The sequence below is a fragment of the Xyrauchen texanus genome, chromosome 30 (genome assembly GCF_025860055.1).
Source record: "Xyrauchen texanus isolate HMW12.3.18 chromosome 30, RBS_HiC_50CHRs, whole genome shotgun sequence".
Classification (NCBI taxonomy): Eukaryota; Metazoa; Chordata; class Actinopteri; order Cypriniformes; family Catostomidae; genus Xyrauchen; species Xyrauchen texanus.
Window position 1 is genome coordinate 5,072,818 of NC_068305.1, and position 20,920 is coordinate 5,093,737.

A 20,920-nucleotide genomic window follows, 5' to 3' on the forward strand; every position below is an offset into this window, starting at 1 on the left:
TATTTTAAACTTTATTTTTATTCTTTTTAGCTTTTAATTATTTATTCATTTATTTTGCATATTTTTTTATTTGTGTTAATTTATTTTTTATATTTATTTATTCCCACATATATTTATTTCCATATTTATTTATTCCCATATATATTTATTTATTTATACATGTATTTATTTTTACTTTTCTGTGTGCAACATGTAAATGAGGGAGGCGGTCCTTGCAAAGCTCCAGTGCATCATTGGTCGAGAGCTCAATAGTATTATCGGAAGCAGATGGACGTCCCACCTTAGCACCCTTTGACTCGTTTTGCAGAGAGTTTAACAGTCCAGGATGTGCTTCTACATTCATACCGTCCTACAGCTCTCCTAAAACATCAATAAGCACCTCTACTCTATATGAAACAGTTATTTGATGCGTGATTATCCACTTCATTAGCATGTCGCGCAGCTCTCTAGATATATGTGAAGCGTCAGCTATAGATTTATATACATGCATAAACGATCAGGGAAATGAAGCATGGTTGTATCTTTTACAATGAACAATCATAACAACAGAAAACAATATTATGGATTTGCAGACATCAAAATATGAAGTTATATACACAGAAAAAAAAAAAAGGACAAGGTTAAATCATATCATTTATGAAATTGCTCATTTTGTGGATTTGTTGAAGAAACAGCTCCCCATTTATTTTGTGATTGTAGTATAACCAATACATCTTGGCTTGACTTAAGCTCTTATGTTTATAGCCCCACAAATAGCTATATTTTACACGCGATATGGCTATGACCTAACGTCACATCAAAACGTCACAACAAGAGTAATCGAGCACACGCGTCAATCTACAATAAGCCAATGGTAAGCAGGACCCGCCCACATCATTATCATACAAGAGACAGAAATGTAAGAATAAATACAAAAATAAATACATGTGGGAATATTTAAATATAGAAATAAATACATGTGGGAATAAATAAATATAAAAATAAATGAATGCATAAATAAATAATAAAAAAAAAACAAAAAAAAAACAAATGAAAGAATACATTTTTTTAAAGAATAAAAATAAAAAGAGAAAATAATAAATAAAAAGAGAAAATAATAAATAAAGGAAAAAAAAGTCATACAAAAATAAATTCAGGAATAAATTTCATTAAAAACGAATTATATTTGTTTTATCAAGACATTTATCCTTTATTTAATTATTATTACATTTATTTATTTATGTATTTATTTATTATTTTTGCATGTTTAGTCCTCTATATATATATATATATATATATATATATATATATATATATATATATATATATATATATAGGAGGCTCTGCTGTATCAACTAGGATTGTTGCTCGACACAACCGTAGTGTGCGAAGGGGAGAACCACTTTAATGCGCCATAGATCCAGCAGCTTTAGCGAAAGGGAGAGATGAATGGAATGGCTGGAAGGATTCAGCTCAGTGAATGCGTCTGCTCTGCTCCGAAGAAGAAATCTGAGTGTGTGTTTGCAAGCTGCACTCCTTTTATACCCGTATGTCCGGGGGAGTGGCATGCAAATTCCATACGCCAATTCTCATTGGCCTTTTCTCAAAGATCAGAGATGTCTGGGCTCCCAAGTGTGACCCCTAGTGTCAACTCATCGACACAACGTTGAGTGAGTGACAGATAGGGTACTGACAGTAATCACTTTCATGCAAGCAACAGCAGAGAGAGGAGTGTGTATTTTGATTATATGAAGTCCCAAATACCTGCATCCCAAACTACCTCTTGATGTAATCCTGTCTCTTAATCACTTTGTGTATTTTATTGTAGATAAGAGCTGAATGAGAAGCTAAACTCTATTAAACTGTGACAAAACTGCACTAGTCAACATAATTAAGGGAAAAGAGCAAGCACACGCTCATACACAGTGGGGTTTAAAACTGTCTGACTCATTGAGACTGACTGAAAGATATTAAATCTGGAAATAAACACATTTTCCGGATTTTTACAATTGAAAGGAAAGAAATGTTATAACATGAAATGAATAAGAAATCACACAATTTCTAATGTTACTAATCAAACAAAAACATTTGTGACAGTCAACATGATAATTTTGTACAAAAGTTCAGGATGCAAATGCAAGAAACCCATTAATAAAACCCTTAGTTATTCTGTAAATGTAAGACTGTTGTCACTAAGGGCTTTCTTAGCTTAAGGGGAATTTGTTTGGGGGTGGGAGGGTGAAATATGACATTAACATGATCTTGAGAGGTTTCGTGTGAGTCACCAACATAATTTTATTTGAATCTCAGTAGTATTGGGTTATGGCTCTTGTATTTTATAATATTATGTTGTTGAGTTTGTGTGTGTGGTGGCAGTAGTGACTGAGCTGAATTGTCTTGCAGTTGATGCATACACTGTGGCCGCTGTGGATGATGGAATGGCATCAGGCTGCATATCTCCAGAGCTCAGCAGCTCAGAGTCAGTGACGTCCCTGAGCCATGTGACAGTAGAGTCTGGTCGCAAAAGTGGTGCTGTGACCTTTGCCCCCAGTCTGAGAAACTGCACAGGGAGGAAGGATTATCTGGAGAAAGCCAGTGAGCAGATTGCTTTGGCTGTACAGAAAGAGGTGGAGCAGGAGTTTGCAGCTGCATTTTCATACTATCGGAAAGGAGTGGATCTGCTACTACAGGGGGTGCAAGGTACAGGGTTATTATAGTTTTTATTTTCAATTTGACTTCCATTTTTATTAAAAATGTTCTTGCGATGATCCGATACCTGGATCGGTATTGGCTTCGATACTGAAGTTTTTAAATGGATCGAGTATCGGTCTGAGGAACCCGAACCAAATCCGATACTGTGTGGTAGTCATATTAATTAATGCAAAGATAAAAAAATTACATAAAAGAACCATTAAAACACAATTAAAGGAGTTCATATGACTCGTGCATTTTATTCAAAGCCACTTGAAGACGTGCAAAAGCTCTGTGAATCACAAAAGCTGTGTTTTATAAGTAAATATATAGAATGCACACACAGCTCCGGCACGTCAGTGAATGGCGCTGCTCTGTTTACACCCAGGCGTGCCTATTTTTAGCCTTCACAGTGGTGCGCAATATTTGAGCGCTACTCACAAACAACATCTCAGATGTAGATGCTCAATAGTTTGGTTCACTTATAATATGCATTTAGAATTCTTTTCTCTTTTTTTTTTTTTTACCAGAATTTGAATAAGAAGCTATTTAATCTACTGTGAACTTGTCTACAAACAGACACATACAGCACTTCCTGGGGAGTCCAGAATGTCAATTTAAAAGCATGAGGGTTTAAAAGTTAAAGGTGTAACGGAGAGACTCATGGAGGCCGAGATATGAACTCAGTAGCAGGGTTTGTTGAACAGATGATTGAAACAGTGATGTAAACATAATGATATACATCAGAATAATAATAATAATAAGTGAGATTACAATAGTGATGCTTTGCAGCACCTCTAATAATAATATTAATAATAATAATATGTATGTGAGATTACAATAGTGTTGCTTTGCAAGCACCACTAATAATAATAAGTATGTGAGATTACAATAGTGTTTCTTTGCAAGCAGCACTAATAATAATAAGAATAAGTATAGCTGCAAGCAGCGATACCGGGGTCAAGCCACTTATCGGCACCATGAGCAGCAAAAGAAACCTTGTGACATGATTTTGGTTAGAGTCTGATGAACAGTGTATGAGAATTTCGGAAATGTAAATTTTCAATCATAAAAAGAACCAGATTTATTTTAAAATGAACTAAAAGAGCTGGTTCTTTACATTTTTGTCCAGTATGTTGCACTGTTCTGAAAATGCTCAGGTAGTATCTGGGCATTATTGTTATCATGCAGGAAAGCATTCAAGAGTTATAAGCCAAAATATCGATTCTCCTGACCAGAAGGGTGCAGTGCACCAAAATGCTGCAGGTAACCTCGGGGGCTAATGGTAATAACACGGACCAAGATTCGTCCCAATCCCTCAAAGCATTGTGGAGATACAGCCTCAAGTGAAATTTTGCATGTTCTTTGTCGAATTCGTTGAAGTGCCATTCCAAAATCGTATGGTTTATCAAAATTCTGTGAATACATTTTTGTCGTGAGTGCCTCTAGATGATGCAGGCCAATTTTCGTGCAAATCGGACAAACAGTCTAGGAGGAGTTCGAATAAGTATGTTTTTAAAACATTTACAAATGGCGGTCGGGAAGTTCATGACATAATTGGTTACATTGTTCTCGGCATGAACCACGGAATCTATCAAGACCTGACTCATGACAGTAGGCAAAAGGAGTCAATCGCTATTAGCATTTATAGAAATAGCAATATAATGTCTCTAAACTTTTTGAGTCCCTACAGAGCATGGTGCCAAAGACACATACCGAGTTTCGTAACGATACGCCAAGTCGTTCGTAAAATACAGCATTTTCGGACTAAATTAAAAATGGCCGATGTCCAAAATGTTTCATATCTTTGGACTCGCTTTGCCCTACTGAATCTAATGAGACAAATTTGATGATTTTTATGACAAACTGTTCAGAAGTTATAAGCAAAAATTTGCTTTTTCATATCTCGTGACCAGTAGGGGGCAGTGTGACAAAACGCTGCAAGTAACCTCAGGGCCTAATGGTGATGACACATACCTGCCCTTGTTGTACATTATTAGGCAATCAAATGTATAATGGAATTAGTCGCGTTCGACAACCATTATAAATTAGATAAATGACAAATAACTAAATTGTTTGTCTTGAATAGATTCTACACCATTAAAATCATAATACAACATATCCGCTCACAATTTCTACTGTAAGGAAGTAGCTTTAATTAGGGAATTATGATTAATTCACTTATTGGAGTGATATTATTCTTATGGCTTATTGAAAATAATATCACACATATTTAGGTACTGCTTTGAAGCGAAATCTTTTAGAAACAGGGATGAGATTATTTAGCAAAATATAATATAATCATCATTGAATACATAAAGTTTATTAAGTGTTCAAATGTTATAAGGCAAAAGAAACGGCCTAGGACGAGTTCGAAAAAGTAGGTTTTTTAGAAAATGACGTCATATGGTGCAATCGAATCGTCGTGGGCTATGGAATCTGAGGTGAAAACAAATTTGTTTCTAGGACTCACTGTTCAATAGTTATTAACATAATCTCTATCTGTGTGCCAGATTTCATAACTTTCCCGCAAGCGGTTCTGTGGGTTGCCATAAACTCAAGAGTGGAAGAAGCAGCGTAATAATAATAATAATAGGAAAACTAACGAAAACAATAGGGGTCTTTCACCCCTTCATACTTATTATTTGACCCCTAATAATAAGTATGTGAGATTACAATAGAGATGCTTTGCAAGCACCACTAAATAGAATATCAGTTTGTTGGCTTTCTCAAGCCAACATAATAAGTTTAAAAAGAATTTCAGTATGTTGGCTTTCTCAAACCAAAATAATTATAACTTTAAATAGAATTTCAGTGTGTTGACTTTCTCAAGCCAACATAATAATACGTTTAAATAGAATATCAGTAGGTTGGCTCTTTCAAGTCAACATAATAACAATTTTAAATAGAATATCAGTATGTTGGCTTTTTCAAGCAATGTACCTAAATACCATGATCCTGCAATACCGTAAAAGTATAAAAGTATTTTTTGTGATTATTGTCATACCATGAAAATATCATACCTTTACACCCCTACTAAGTGTCACGTAATGATACTTTATCCGAATTGTCTGGTAACCATAAGCTGATGCTTCGAAAGGTCAGCAGCAACTGATTCAGAGTTTAAATGATCTTATCTGGGAGAATTCCAAGAAGGTTGCCTTCCACAGTGGTGCCTCAACAGTGCCATTTATCGTGTGTTTGACTTTTAGGTGAAAGTTAAGACTTGAAGTGCTTCTGTGGAATTAAAAGTCTGCCTTACAAAGGCTGCAAAGTACTTCATTTTTGTCACAAGTCCCTTCTGGGTTTGTTTTGTAAGCAGTCCTTTCTTCGTCACTTGATCATGGAATCACTGTTGTGTTTGTTTGTGGTAGATGGAGCAAGAGAGAAAAGAAACACTTTTTATGGGGCGGCTGTGGCTCAGTTGGTAGAGCGGGTCGGCCACTAATCGCAGGGTTGGTTGTTCGAATCCCGGCCCACATGCCAAAGTGTCCTTGGGCAAGACACTGAACCCCAAGTTGCTCCCAATGGCAGGCTAGCACCTTACATAGCAGCTCTGCTGCCATTGGTGTATGAATGTGTGTGTGAATGGGTGAATGAATCTCAGTGTAAAGCGCTTTGAATACCGTTAAGCCTTAAAAAGGCGCTATATAAGTGCAGACCATTTACCATTTTCTAGTAAGGAAAGAAAAACAGCTGCCAGCCCACAATTGCGCTTGTGTACCCCATATTAACCTGTCTTTTAAGCAAGATTTGGACAGCTAGTGACATATTAATTCATTAAACAATAAAAAAAAAAAATGTTTGTCTATTTCTGAGGTCCTCAGTTCTATAAAAGGACAAGAAAAAAAAACATCCCATTTATCTCATTATATCTCGCATAGTTCTACCTCAAAGATTTTCTGAGTTGTGCAGGATAAAGGAATCCAAATTTCATACCCTTGGCTTTCAATTTCGCTGTAACTCAAATTGTTTATGTTGTCTGGACACTTCTGCCAGAAGGTCAGGTAAGTTGCTGAATATGGACCTTGACAGGATCATGGTAAATCTCAGCAATCACAATGCGTTGTTTAATCTCTGAAAGTGAGCCAATGTGGTGTGCTCATTTCACTCTCACCATGTGTTGGAAGTTAGTGTGCAATATTTCAGATATACTGAGTTGGGTTGCCTTGTTCAATGTTCTCATATAGACCAGCTATTCTTACATTTTGTCAGTGATCTTGGAAGTAAGAATCATGTTCTATTTCAACAAATTAGTGCAAAGTTTCTAAAGGTGAGAAATAACTCTTCAGAGCAGGTCTCTTCCAAGCCAGTAATGTGATTTGTGTTTGCCCCTAACATTATCTGAACCACCTTCAAAGAGGCTTCTAGAGTTCCCTTTTCTTAATAGCCAGAAGAATTGTCTTATATAATTAATCTTCCTCATTGTCCAAGAATTTTAAAGTCTCAGCAGGCTTCGTTGGCAGCAGTCATTTGATTGCTCACTTCAGCTGGGATGGTATCTGCTACAATTTGAACATTTTCTACCATTTTTGTAATCTTGCTCATTGTTCAGGTCTTAAGCACCAGTTTTCGTCTAGTAAATTCAAAGAAGAAACAGAAAGAAAAGAGTTTTAGCTATTTTCCCTCATTAGGGTGTGGGAGCTGGTCAAGTGCAGGTGCTACTCCATGCATTACCCTCTAGCACCTCACCCTAAATCACTTCTTAAACTAGTTTATTTCATTTGAAGAACTTTCAAATATAATGTTTTATTGTTTGTAAACACATTGTATACTTAGTGTTGCACTTAAGCAAATAAATGCATAAGCAAACAGTTTGCCTGTCATGACGTTGCATGTAAATGCTTAAATTTGTTTGCTTCAAGTGAGACAGCAAAAATGTTAGTCCACCTATAATCTTAGTGAGTGATTATAAATATTGTGTTTTGTATGAAACGGGATATATAAAAACTGTGTTTTGTATGAAACGGGATATCATTTTTTTATATATTTTATTTTCATTTACATTCAGCTCTGCAAATTCTGTGTAATAATGTTGCTCACAGAGAACATTAATGGAGCCTTGTGGGTCTTTTAATATGCAAAACAGCTCACACCGCAGTCTTTAACCACTTGAGTGGAAGAAACAGGGGTTCAGTCTCTAACGCTGTGGTGTGCAATCACACAAGGTTTGAATGACGTTTGAATGAAAGAGGAGAATGATGCAATTTAGAGATTTATTTCATCTCATGAAATGTATGATGTTGTGTAAATGAAGCCGATTCTCTTTTAATTGAACTGATATTTACAATGTAAAAATTATTCCTTTGTGGATTTTAGAAAAATCAGCAAAAATTCCTGACTATATATTCAATCAATACCGTGAATGAGCAAATGTCAATGATAGGCTTATGAAAACCATCTTTTAAAACCATGGTATACTGTAAAACCATTACTTACCTGGTTTAAATTATTATTAATAATAATAATAATCCATAATAGGGATATCAGACATTTTAATTTAATAAATTACTTGCTATGCCTTTTGGCACAACCCTCATTCCACATTCATTGTTTTATTGCCCTGGCTTTGTAAGTTTGTTTCGGTGGGTGATGAAGTTCTAAACTGACTCTTTTCAAACAGTGAGTGAATATGAACAAAACATGTGTAGGGTTTGCACAGGTCTTCTGTGTGTTTGTTGCATATATGTTAATTTTGTGCCTGTTTATTTTTTGTAACGCCTGTTGAATTTTTAGTTAGTGTGTATGTTTATTGCATGTTATTCAGGAGAGGTGAGTCCCAGCAGACGAGAGTCTGTGAAAAGAAAGACAGCAAAGTATCTGATGCGAGCCGAACTCATTTCTACGCAGCTCAGAGACAGTATGGGCCAGAACTCCACTCAGAACAGGGTCAGTGTGAGTGTGACATCAGCACAATCAAACTACAACTTTATCCGACACACAGCATCACTCATTTTTTTTTTGCGTGTTGGTACGTTGTTTGTGTTGTCTGCCTGTTTTCATTCATTTTTGTTTTTTGTTTGTGTATTTTTTGCATGTTGATTTGCATATGTTGTTTCCGTTTTGTTTGTATGGTTTTCACGCGTGTTATTTGCATGTTTGTGTGTTGTTTGCATGTTATTTGCAATGTTTTTGCATGTTTTGTTGTTTGCATATTATTCAATTGTTCATTGCATATATTTTTTGGGTGTTGTTTGTGTTTGCATGTTGTTTCCTGTCATTTGTGTGTTGTATTCTTCTTGCGGTGTCTGCATGTTGTCCGCCTGCTGTTTTTCTGTTATTTTTGTTCATGTTTTTTGTATTGGTACGTTGTTGTGTCTGTTGTCCATGTGTTTTTATGTGTTTGGGTGGTGGTGTTTGTTTCTTGTGTGTTGTTTGTCTTTTTTGTTGTTTGCACGTGTTGTTTGCATTTTGTTTGAGTGAGTTATTTGTGTTATTTGCACATTGTGTTATTTTTGTTGTTTGCATATTGTTTGTGTGTTGTTTCTTTGTTGTTTGTGTGTGCTTTTTATGTGCTGTTTGTGTGGTGGTGCCATTTTGTGTGTGTGTGTGTGTGTGTGTGTGTGTGTGTGTGTGTGTGTGTGTGTGTGTGTGTGTGTGTGTGTGTGTGTGTGTGTGTGTGTTGTCTAAGCAGGTGTTGGGCACTCAGTGTTGTGGCAGCTCGTGGGCTGATCAGGCTCATTCAGATGAACTTAAGCATTACAGAGTGCTGGGAGTCATTGATAAGGTGAGTAAGAAGAATCACTAATTTTAGTCACTATACAGAGAAACCCCCTCAGACATTGCTTCTTAACAATTGTGCTTGAGGTGAACAGTTTAATATATTTGGATGCAATGTGTTGTATGTGCGTTATGTGTAAACCCTTAAATTTAGTTTTATAATGTTGTGGAGCTTGTTCATTCTGTTTCGATTGAGTTTCAAAAATTGCTGTATCTAAGGGGCTGCACGATGTTAGCCAGTCGTAACAGTGTTACGTTGAAGTTTTGAGGAGGCACTTAGGCCAAAACCGAGTATTTCAGACAGAAGGTCAGAGACAGGGTGGAAAATTATCATATATATTATTAAATTATGACTGTTTTTGTGCAGAAATGCTTCACTCACATTATCAGTGGACCTCAGGAAAGATTAAAAAAATATATATATTTAAAAAATGTCAGGACCCCTTTAAAATAGCTTCAATTCCAATATCCAGTATTTCAGATAAGACACTGGATGATGTGCTAGGGTAAAGTGTACTGTCACAAAACTCTTTGTATTATGATTTCTGAACTTCGATGTTCCGAAAATTTTGTTCTGCAAGAGACTGGCTTGTCTTGCCAATATATGAAAAGCCACTGGGACACTGACGCATTCATTATACAGGCGTATGCAAAAGTTTAGGCACCCCTGACAATTTCCATGATTTTCATTTATAAATAATTGTGTGTTTGGATCAGCAATTTCATTTTGATCTATCAAATAACTGAATGACAGTAATATTTCAGTAGTGAAATTAGGTTTATTGGATTAACAGAAAACGTGCAATATGCATCAAAACGAAATTAGACAGGTGCATAAATTTGGGCACCCTTGTCATTTTGTTGATTTGAATACCTGTAACTACCTAGCACTGATGAATTGGAACACACAATTGGTTTGGTTAGCTCATTAAGCCTTGAACTTCATAGACAGGTGCATCCAATCATGAGAAAAGGTATTTAAGGTGGTCAATTGCAAGTTGTCGTTCTCTTTCACTCTCCTCTGAAGAGTGGCAACATGGGGGCCTCAAAACAACTCTCAAATGACCTGAAAACAAAGATTGTTCAAAATTATGGTTTAGGGGAAGGCTACAAAAAGCTATAGCAGAGATTTAAGCTGTCAGTGTCCACTGTGAGGAACATAGTGAGGAAATGGAAGACCACAGGCACAGTTCTTGTTAAGGCCAAAAGTGGCAGGCCAAGTAAAATATCAAAGAGACAAAGGCGAAGGATGGTAAGAACTGTCAAACATCCCACAGACCACCTCCAAAGACCTACAACATCATTTTGGTGCAGATGGTGTCACTGTGCATCGTTCAACAATTCAGCGCACTTTGCACAAGGAGAAGCTGTACGGGAGAGTGATACTGAAGAAGCCTTTTCTGCACACACGTCACAAACAGAGTCGCTTGAGGTATGCAAACGCACATTTGGACAAGCCAGCTTCATTTTGGAAGAAGGTGCTGTGGACTGATGAAACAAAGATGGAGTTATTTGGTCATAACAAGGGGCGTTATGCATGGCGGCAAAAGAACACAGCGTTCCAAGACAAACACTTGCTAACCACAGTAAAATTTGGTGGAGGTTCCATCATGCTGTGGGGCTGTGTGGCCAGTGCTGGGAATCTTGTTAAAGTTGAGGGTTGCATGGATTCCACTCAATATCAGCAGATACTTGAGAATAATGTAGTCACAAAGTTGTCTTCAGTCAGTCACAAAGTTGAAGTTATGCCGTGGCTAGATATTTCAACAAGACAATGACCCAAAACACTGCTCAAAATCTACTCTGGCATTTATGCAGAGGAACAAGTACAATGTTCTGGAATGGCCATCCCATTCCCCAGACCTGAATATCATTGAAAATCTGTGGGGTGATTTGAAGCATGCTGTCCATGCTCGGCAACCATCAAACCTAACTGAACTGGAGATGTTTTGCAAGGAGGAATGGTCCAAAATACCCAGACACTCATTACAGGCTATAGGAAACGTCTAGAGGCTGTTTTTTTCTGCTAAAGGAGGCTCAATTAAATATTGATGTGATATTTCTGTTGGGGTGCCCAAATTTATGCACCTGTCTAATTTCATTTTGATGCATATTACACATTTTCTGTTCATCCAATAAACCTCATTTCACTACTGAAATATTACTGTGTCATTCAGTTATTTGATAGATCAAAATGAAATTGCTGATCCAAACACCCAATTATTTATAAATGAAAATCATGGAAATTGTCAGGGGTGCCTAAACTTTTGCATACGCCTGTATATAAAATTGGATGTCTTACATGAGATAACACCCTTAATAGTAAAAGACCTCCCCATATGAGGATGGTTAAAAAAGGGTTTTGTACATGAAGTTGCACTGGTGGCAACTACAAAAATGATAGTTGCCAGGAGGCACTTCACTGAAAAAATGGTAGCAGATTGAGGTGGTGGCAGATCAGCCCTAACCAACATATGACAACATATGATTTGGGAGTCTTTTATACATGAGGGGGACTAAATACTTTTAGGGTGGGATCACTATTGATGAGATGCCAATGTTTCCTTAGTGTGAGTACTGTATATAACAGCTGACCCTAATATCTTGTGATTTTGCACTTCTTTTATTGAGGCATTCCTGTTGGGACATATTGTTAAAGGAATATTCCGGGTTCAATACAAGTTAAGGTCAATCAACAGCATTTTTGGCATGATATTGATTAGCAAAATATTTTTTCAAATTGTTTCTCCTTTTCTTTGAGAAAAAAATTGAGGCTACAGTGAGGTTACAGTGAGGCACTTACAATGGAAGTCATGTGATTTTCTAATTTTCTTCTAATTTTATAAAAGCACTTAAAAAGCACTTACATTAATTCTTCTTTTAAAACCATGGTTAAATGATGATGCTCTGTCTCTCAGACAGCAGTGTAGGAGAGCAGAACTAAAATGGCAGGTGTGTTATGAGATCCTGAGAGAATGTTTGTCTGAGTATCAAAAAGCAGTTAAAACTATTAAAGTTAAAATTATTTTTCTGATATTATTTCACAAAATTCCCATGGCCATCAAGTACTATTTAAGTTTTTACTGATAAGATTGATAGCATAAGTTCTTCCATTACACCTCTAGTGTCTGACCCATCTGTTCTGACTGCTGTCTCTGATCATTTCATTCAGTTTGAGCCAGTGTCACTTTCACATATCAGGGATGTTGTTGCACATCTTAAGACTACTACTCCTATTGATGAGTTGGTTGACACGATTGGTCCAAGTATTATGTCCATTAGAAATAGCAGTTTGATTAATGGTTGTGTTCCATCTTGTTTCAAGCATGCGGTTGTCCAGCCCCTTCTTAAAATGCCTCTTAGACCCTCTGATCCTGAACATTTTTCATCCAATTTCTAAATTACCATTTATGTCAAAGATCTTGGAAAAGGTGTTTTACCTCATTTTTAACAAAGAATAATATCTTTGATTGTTTTCAGTCCGGTTTTAGAGCTGGCCATAGCACAGAATCTGCTCTTTTTAGGGTAGCAAATGATCTATTGCTAAGAATGGTAGTTGTTTTACTTTCATTTTATTGGATCTTAGTGCAGCATTTGATATGACTGATCATGCTATCCTCGTTGACCATCTCCAGCAACATGTTGGCATTCAGGACATGGCCCTTAGGTAGTTTTCCTCCTACCTGCATGGTAGAACATTTTCAGTTAAAATTGGAAATTTCTCATCATCCTCTGCTTCTATCACCTGTGGAGTCCCTCAAGGATCTATTTTAGAACCAGTTTTATTTTCCTTATATATGCTTCCACTTGGCCCATTTAAAAAAAAAATAAAACATGGCATTTCATATAATTTTTATGCTGATGATACACAAATGTTATCAGATGTATCTGTAAAATCTCTCTTTGAGTGTTTGGTTGATGTTAAATGCTGGATGGATAAAAGCTTTTCCAGTTAAACAAGAGAGATGTTATAATTTTTGGCCCTAGTGGCTATGTAAAGGATATTTCAGACAGTCTAGTCTCGTCTAATACACATACCCACGTCAAAAATCTGTGTCATCTTTGTCTCAGAACTTACATTTGACAGGCAGATTAATGCTGTTGTAAAGAATAGTTTCTTTCAGTTGAAATCTATTGTTAACTTAAATCTGTCATCTCATTTAATGATTTGGAAGAATGTAATTCATGCTTTTGTGTCATCACGCCTTGACTATTGCAATGCCTTGAATCTGGGTGTAAGTCAGTCTTCGTTGTCTTGCAGATGGTTCAGAACGCTGCAGCAATGCTCTTGACTAATTGCAGGAAGAGGGAAAATATATCACCAATCCTGGCCTCCCTTCACTGGTTACTGGTTCAGTTCAGAGTACAATGTAAAGTGTTTTTATTTGGGCTGTCAATCGAATAAATTTTGTTATCAAATGAATTACATGGTGTCAAGATTAATTAATCGCAATTAATCGCATTTACATATATTTGCTGAGAAAGCCCCTCATGTAACAATAATTCAATACATAATGATGAAATAATTATACATAGTTATCTTTAAATATAAAAAATTATATATATATATATATATATATATATATATATAATAAAAAAATATTCAGATAATTAAAATGCATTACATTCTTGTAGCAGAAGAGTTAATCATTGATAAAACAATATAAAAGTGGCTTTAGAATACAATGTATTGTTTACTACCATATTATTGAACATAAGTCAATCATTGGCATACAGTTCACAGCAATCCATTTCACAAGTGAATTTGTCAATCAGTTGGAGATTTATTATGAGGGCTTGTTTAAGGACCCGTCAATGAACACCTGCGTCAGATTTATTTTTTATTTTTTTAGAAACAAGCCAGGGGTATACATAGTACACAATATTACAGATATATTTTACAATAATGCCAAGACATTATATTCATTTCATAGTGCAATGGGTTTAAATGCTTTGGAGTTGTTGGAGGTACAAAGAGTATTTAAGAATAATATATTAAAAACAAGTTCTCCAAAATACTACTGCGTGGGCACATTCCCAAAAAAGGTGAGGGGCAGATTCATCTACAGCTTTACAGAAGGAGCAAAGTAGATCTATTTCAGGGAGCATGTTTCTTAAATAAAGATTGACTGGGTAAAAACAGTGTAACAGTTTAAAGCACACCTCCTTAACCTTGTTGGTAATTAAATATTTGTGAGGTAAAGACCATACGATAGGGTGACCACCTGGCTATTGCTCTGTTGCAGGTCAGCAGACCTGATTTTGCGGGACAATGTGGGACACGAGGGAGAGATAACTTACTATTTTTGTACTAGGTGAATGAATATTGATTTTATATTAATGTATTTTTGCAGTGATGTTAAATGTTAATGACAGCACAGCACAGTCCTACTCAATGTAAATATAATGAGGTGAAAATAATAATCTAATCGTTAAAAACCACATTTCCAAACAAGCACATCAATTCCATTATTAAAGACTAGAAAGATTAAAAGCGTTCTTGCCAGATTTAGTGCGTCTTGATTTACATTTTTTTGTCTGATCTGGCTGCTTCGAGTTGGGCCTTCTCATTCATTATGACTGTAGAACTCCTGGCAGGTGTAGGTGTTCACTTTCACCAGGAGTTCACTTTTGATGAGGTCCACAGATGCTCAGTTCCTTGTCTCGGTCATCAGTGAAAACACCCTCTCCACGAACGCGTTGGTGACAGGAATGCTCAAAGCCAAAGATATCAGAGCTGTCATGTTTGGGGCACTGAAATGCTTCAGCAGAGCTGTCCGTGAAACTTCGGTGGCATACCCTGCACTCTCCTTTTTTAGGGTCACCTGTAACTGGTTTTAACCATGTATATATTTTCTCCAATTCTTTATTATACAAACAAAGACACTTTCTTCTCGGGAGCTCCGGATAGACACATTTTTCTGTTGCAGTTTTTTTTCCTCAGTGTTTTCCCGCTCTGGCAAGAAAAAAAGGCTGTGCTGCGCATGTTCGGTGTATTCTTATTAACTATTTTTTATAGTGATTTTGTAATTAAAGGACGATGAAATAAAATGATGCCGAAATAATAATAATAATAAAGATAAAAAATTATACAGACAAAATTGAAATGCGGGACACTGCTTATGACTTGCGGGACGCGGAACAAAGCTCCCAATTTCGGGACTGGGTCACCCTACCATACGACCTGCGTCAGACATGCTTGTGTCGTGTTGCGTCATAAAAATAAAATGTTTAGGTCACTGTGTCAAGTTAAATATAGTTTAATACTCAATCTTTATTGAGATACCTTAGTTCGCATTTGAACCCTTACTAACGCATATCTGTGTTGTTTTCTTCACTGTATAAACTGTGTGTTGCTCACACAGCTGAAATTTCACTTACTCCCCTCTGGAGTATACAGGTGGTACTGCAAGAATGCGATTAAATGCGTTAATAATTTTAACACGTTATTTTTTTGTATAATTAATTGCGCGTTATTAACGCATTAACTCGACAGCCCTAGTTTTTATCTTAACATGGTATGACACCAGAGTAAATTTCTGAACTTATTATCTTCCACTGTACTCAGAGGTCTCTAAGTTCTTCCAATCAACTGCTTCTTCATGTTCCGCATTCACTATTAAAGAGCAAATGGGATCGTGCTTTCTCTGTCACTGCCCTAAGGTTGTGTAATGATTTACCACTCTCCATCAGGTCCTCTACCTCTATAAATATGTTTAAAACTCATCTTAAGATGCACTTGTTCTCTGTAGCCTTTGCTTGTGTATTTTCCACTTGCGTATTTTTATGTTTTTATTTTATTTGTATTTTATTTTATTTGCATTGTCTTATGCAAATTAGCTTTGTCTTGCAAGCTAGTTTTTAATGTACAGCATTTTGGTCTATGCTGTAGTTTTTAAAGTGCTTTATAAATCAAATTGAATTGAATAATTTTTACAGTCATTTTAGAGTTTGTTGACATTACATTATAATGGCTACAAAGTTGTAAAATTGGATATAACTTTACACAGAAAAAGTTAGGTAGCGATTTTATCACACTAAAATCATGTTAACATGCCTATTGTTTGTCTTGTGGCTATACTTTTGAAATAGTGTGTATTTTAACGTTTACTGATTGGCCTCACTAGAACACAGATTTTTGCTTTTTTTTAAAGAAAAGTTGGGGCAAGTAAAAATTTATGTTTTTGGTAATCAGTATTATCCCACAAATGCTGTTGATTGAGCTTAACTTTTATTGAGCCTGTAATATTGCTTTAAAGGGTTTCTTGCAACCGGGACCAGTCTTTTTCCTTAATTTGTTCAAAGTTCTGATTATGTAATTCAAGATGATCAAATATTTAGAATAACTGAATGCTTAGGAGGATCAGGATTAATTAAGATGATTATTTAGAGGTATCATATAACAGGATGTTTCAGATGCAACATGATATAAATGCATATAAATTTTGGCCAATAATTGGCACTGTTCAGGGTCGGTTCTAGGGTCAGTTGATATTCCAGACCTCTGCTGATACATATGTGGCTATACTTTGATGAAATATCGGAATATAATATACTTTATAATAAAAGTTTAAATGTTATATCTGAGATATGTAATTTATATAGTGAATTTTAAAATATTACAGATAAGAAATTGTGTGCTTTTAACACTATGCTATTTAAAACATGATTTTAGAATACTCTATATTGTCCCTTTCAGCTTTCCACAGTTTCACGCACATTGTGTTCAATTGATAGTTTTATGTAATTGATTTGTCAGGTTAGTTTAGAAGATTGTAGGCTTTAAATAGATTAAAAAGTTACTTGTGTGAAAAATGGTTGCTAGATTTGCCAAAGCTTGCGAGGCATATTGCATCTTGTCTTAATTCAATAGTTTACAAAAAATAATGTGAATGTCCTAGTTCGTAACTTAAAGTTTGCAAGTTCCTTGAACACTCCTTTTCAAGGTTATGTTGGCTATATAATTGTTTGGAACTTTTTGCATCTGGATGAACCAACTCAATACATTTTCCAATATCTCACCTAGACAGGAATGTTAACCAGACACAGACACAATGGCTTGTTTTGAGGGCTTTTCTTGCATGAAATATTACCTAATATTAAAATAAGTTTTTTTATCAACTTCATTTCGAAGAATGGTACTTCTGACATCACTACAAGGTGAAACCGATTTTAAACTTTCAAACAAGGCTTTGCCAAGCAAGGAGTCTTCTTGACAAACTTTACCTATCTAGTATGCTTTTTAGTGTTAATAAAAGGCATATAAACCCCATCCCCCAATCCTGAGTTGTTCTTCAGTTGTTATGGACCAGTGAGCAAAAATAGACTTTCACAGTAGCACCATCTTCAATTTTTATTTACAGGAATGACAACAAGGCTGTGAGGGATAGACCTACAGTCTCTTCAATGGGCTGTACTGTTTTTTTTTTTTTTATTATTATTTTTTATTTAAAGTGTTTTGGATCATTCCACTGATAAAACTTTGAAAAAACATATTTCCAAAAAAAATTTAAATTGACAAAAATCTCCAGAAAACATGTTGTGGAAAATTAGATGTGATCAAGGAGCTTTTTTACAGCGTTGTACTGCTGATACCATTGAAGAGTCTGTAAGTCTATTCCTCATATCCTTGTTTTCATTCTCATGAAAAATTAAAGATGCTGCTAATGTGAATGTCTATACACATATACCGTAAAATGTGTTTTTTATTTGTTGTTATTTTCTGATGTCTTTGTTTATACAGTATGTGTGCTTTACGAACAGGTGCTGTTAGTGATGGATAAGAGAACACATAAGACTTTTATTTTGAAAGTGAGTGCTTTACACATGGCAACACACCACTCAGTCACTGACAATACTCACTTACCACATGTGACACTTAAACATTATATTATATAAGTAAATACTTGTTTGTAGAAAAATGCATGTGTAGTTGACTCGTAATGTGTTCATAGACTTGTTTTTTGAACATTATGACTTGGGGTGCATAAGTGAAAGTGTATATTTTAGATGCTGTAAATGTTTACCATTTTTAATCATTTTTGTCTTCATTAAATTAAAATGTTTGAATTGGTTTGTAAAATAAATATTCTAAAATTATATATATTCAATGTAATCTCTATTAAAATGTTCTTTTAAAAACTGCATGCATAATAATTATAAAGAAAAGTACAATTATTTTTTAAATACTTCCCTGTATTTCATGTGAACTACCCCTAATTAGTTTTTTCTGTCTGTGTGTATTAAGGGTTTGAGGAAGAGCAGTGAGTGTGATCGTGTTAAGAAGACTGTCATGCCTCGCTGTGTGCCAAACATGGTGCGACTGGAGAAATTAATTGTGTCAGAGGACTCAATTTTTCTCTTACTTCATTATGCTGAAGGTGAGTGGTCTTTTTTTGTGTATTTTAAGCTGAATGCACAGTTTTAACCAGTTTGACACAGAAAAACTTATATTGACAATTAAATTGTCAACACAATTTAAAATAAATTTTTTATTTTGTAAAATATTTTTAATAAATCCATGTAAACGTCAGCCTGACTACAGCAGCACAAGCTCAATCACTGAGTGTGTTTAGTCAGGTCATTTTTATTTGTATAGCGCCTTTCACAACACATATAGATTCAAAGTAGCTTTACAGACAATTATGCATTAAAAGAAAATTAAACTGTAATATCTATAATGTCTTAGAGTATGTAGTTTGATAAAATACGATTGTGAATTGTGTTTAAAAATAAGTAATAAACAATAATTGTATTTAGAAACCCAGTGAGCAAGCCAAAGGTGACTGTGGCAAGGAACACAAAACTCCATAAGATGTTGGTTAATGGAGGAAAATAATATTGGGAGAAACCAGGCTCACTGTGGGTGCCAGTTCCCCTCTGGCTAAACAACATGAATATGATGCCAATATTACTTGTGTATATTATAAGTCATGGTATAAAATTATTAAACTAAACTATTAAGTGTTAACTCTTTCCCCGCCAAACACAGAATTTTCCGGGTTTTATGAAAAAACGCTTCCCCGCCAAACACGGAATTTTCCGGGTATCCGTGTTTTAGGTGGTATACGGTAAGGAAGACCCGCACGCATGTTTTGAAAGAGTACGCAACTCTTTGATCAAAGAAACAGACTGCGATCATCTCAAACGTGAAGTGGAACACCATACTAATACTAAAGCACTTCTTTGATAAAAATGCCTTTTTCTCAGCTTTTTGTCCGAAATGTTGTTTTTGACAAAACCTACCTCTGTTCAAGTGGCAATAAAAAAAGAACAAATGAAGATAAAATAAAATTTTTCTTTATTAAATAAAATAAAAATTTTTGCCTAAAAGCAGAGGCTCAGCTCTTTATTGTGATATATAGCATCTTCATATATTCATGGAAGAAAATATTCTGCGGGCCATTAAAGTTTAGCGAAAATCGTCAAAAACCCTGGCGGTGGCTGGCAACTTTTTTTAAAAACGCTGGCGGGGAAAGAGTTAAGGGTCAGTGTTTAAATAAAGATATTGTAAGAACTGTAAGATTAATGAAAAATTTCTTTGAAGTTCATCCTGGATTAACTGCAGAAGTTACATAGATACATTGTCCTTTGTTAGTTGGCTGATGAAGGGTTTTGTTGGCAATTAATTGATAGTCTATGTATTCCATTATAAGAGTATAATCCAGGTGTTGGCAATTTATGGTACACGTGCCAGCATTGGCACGTGGAGGGGTAATCACTGGCATAGCAGCAACGGAGTAGACAAGATTATTTATATAAATTCCACATCTGCATTCCAATCTACATATTGATGTAATCCTTCCGTATAATCATGCAGCATGTTTTCATCAGCAGAATGGAGACATAACACTATTAAATTGTGATGAGACTCATGCTGCGCGTGCAAGCCATTCGCACATCACGAGACGGCAGTGCGTCACTAATGGTTAATCGCGTGAGTAAAGCCTAAATTCCATGTTGCATTAGTTTCTTTTTGCTTTCAGAACAACATGTGATGTAATAAGGAAAACACCACTGTAAATCCCTGATATTTCCAACCCAGCATACCGGTGCACCATCTTTTAACCATAGTCAATCTCAAAATTACATTAAAAGATTAATAGAGAAAACATAAACACACATTGTGCGGTTCAAAATCTATTCAGATTCTAAATTAAACCTGGACAGTGGATTTTGCAGGTGCAATTCACCACGAGTCTCGTCTCACTTTAATTGTGTTTAGTCTCCTATTCTGCTGATGAAAACACGCTGCGTGATCATGAGGAAGGATTACATCAATATGTATATTGGAATGCAGGTGCGAAAAAAGGCAGAGGCTGTTAGCGACAGATGCTATTTTCACTAAGTGTAAAAGCAACAAAAAGAACTAAGGGCAAATATTTATAGATACGGTTACACACATGTAACATACAGAAGAGTGGCATCACTGCAGCAATTTTATTTAGTTTGTTTATTATTTGTTTACTTGTTGCTGGTTCTGGCAGACCTAATTAAAGCAGCCTAATTGTGAGTTGAAGGATAAATTAGG

The 20,920-nt window shown here is 35.5% G+C and overlaps 1 protein-coding gene across 7 annotated transcripts in view; it reads left to right on the top strand.

The window, feature by feature from the left end:
- Positions 1-20,920, top strand: part of rps6kc1 (ribosomal protein S6 kinase polypeptide 1) — a 167,785-nt gene that overhangs the window by 66,210 nt on the left and 80,655 nt on the right. For 2 of the 7 annotated variants that reach the window (XM_052098579.1, XM_052098583.1), the window contains exons 6-10: positions 2,383-2,679; positions 8,438-8,565; positions 9,305-9,397; positions 18,154-18,201; positions 18,638-18,770. In XM_052098579.1, the coding sequence (XP_051954539.1) occupies positions 2,383-2,679; positions 8,438-8,565; positions 9,305-9,397; positions 18,154-18,201; positions 18,638-18,770 (699 nt within the window). The remainder of the gene's footprint in view (positions 1-2,382; positions 2,680-8,437; positions 8,566-9,304; positions 9,398-18,153; positions 18,202-18,637; positions 18,771-20,920) is intronic. The other 5 variants (XM_052098581.1, XM_052098580.1, XM_052098582.1 and 2 more) reach the window with 5 other exon arrangements.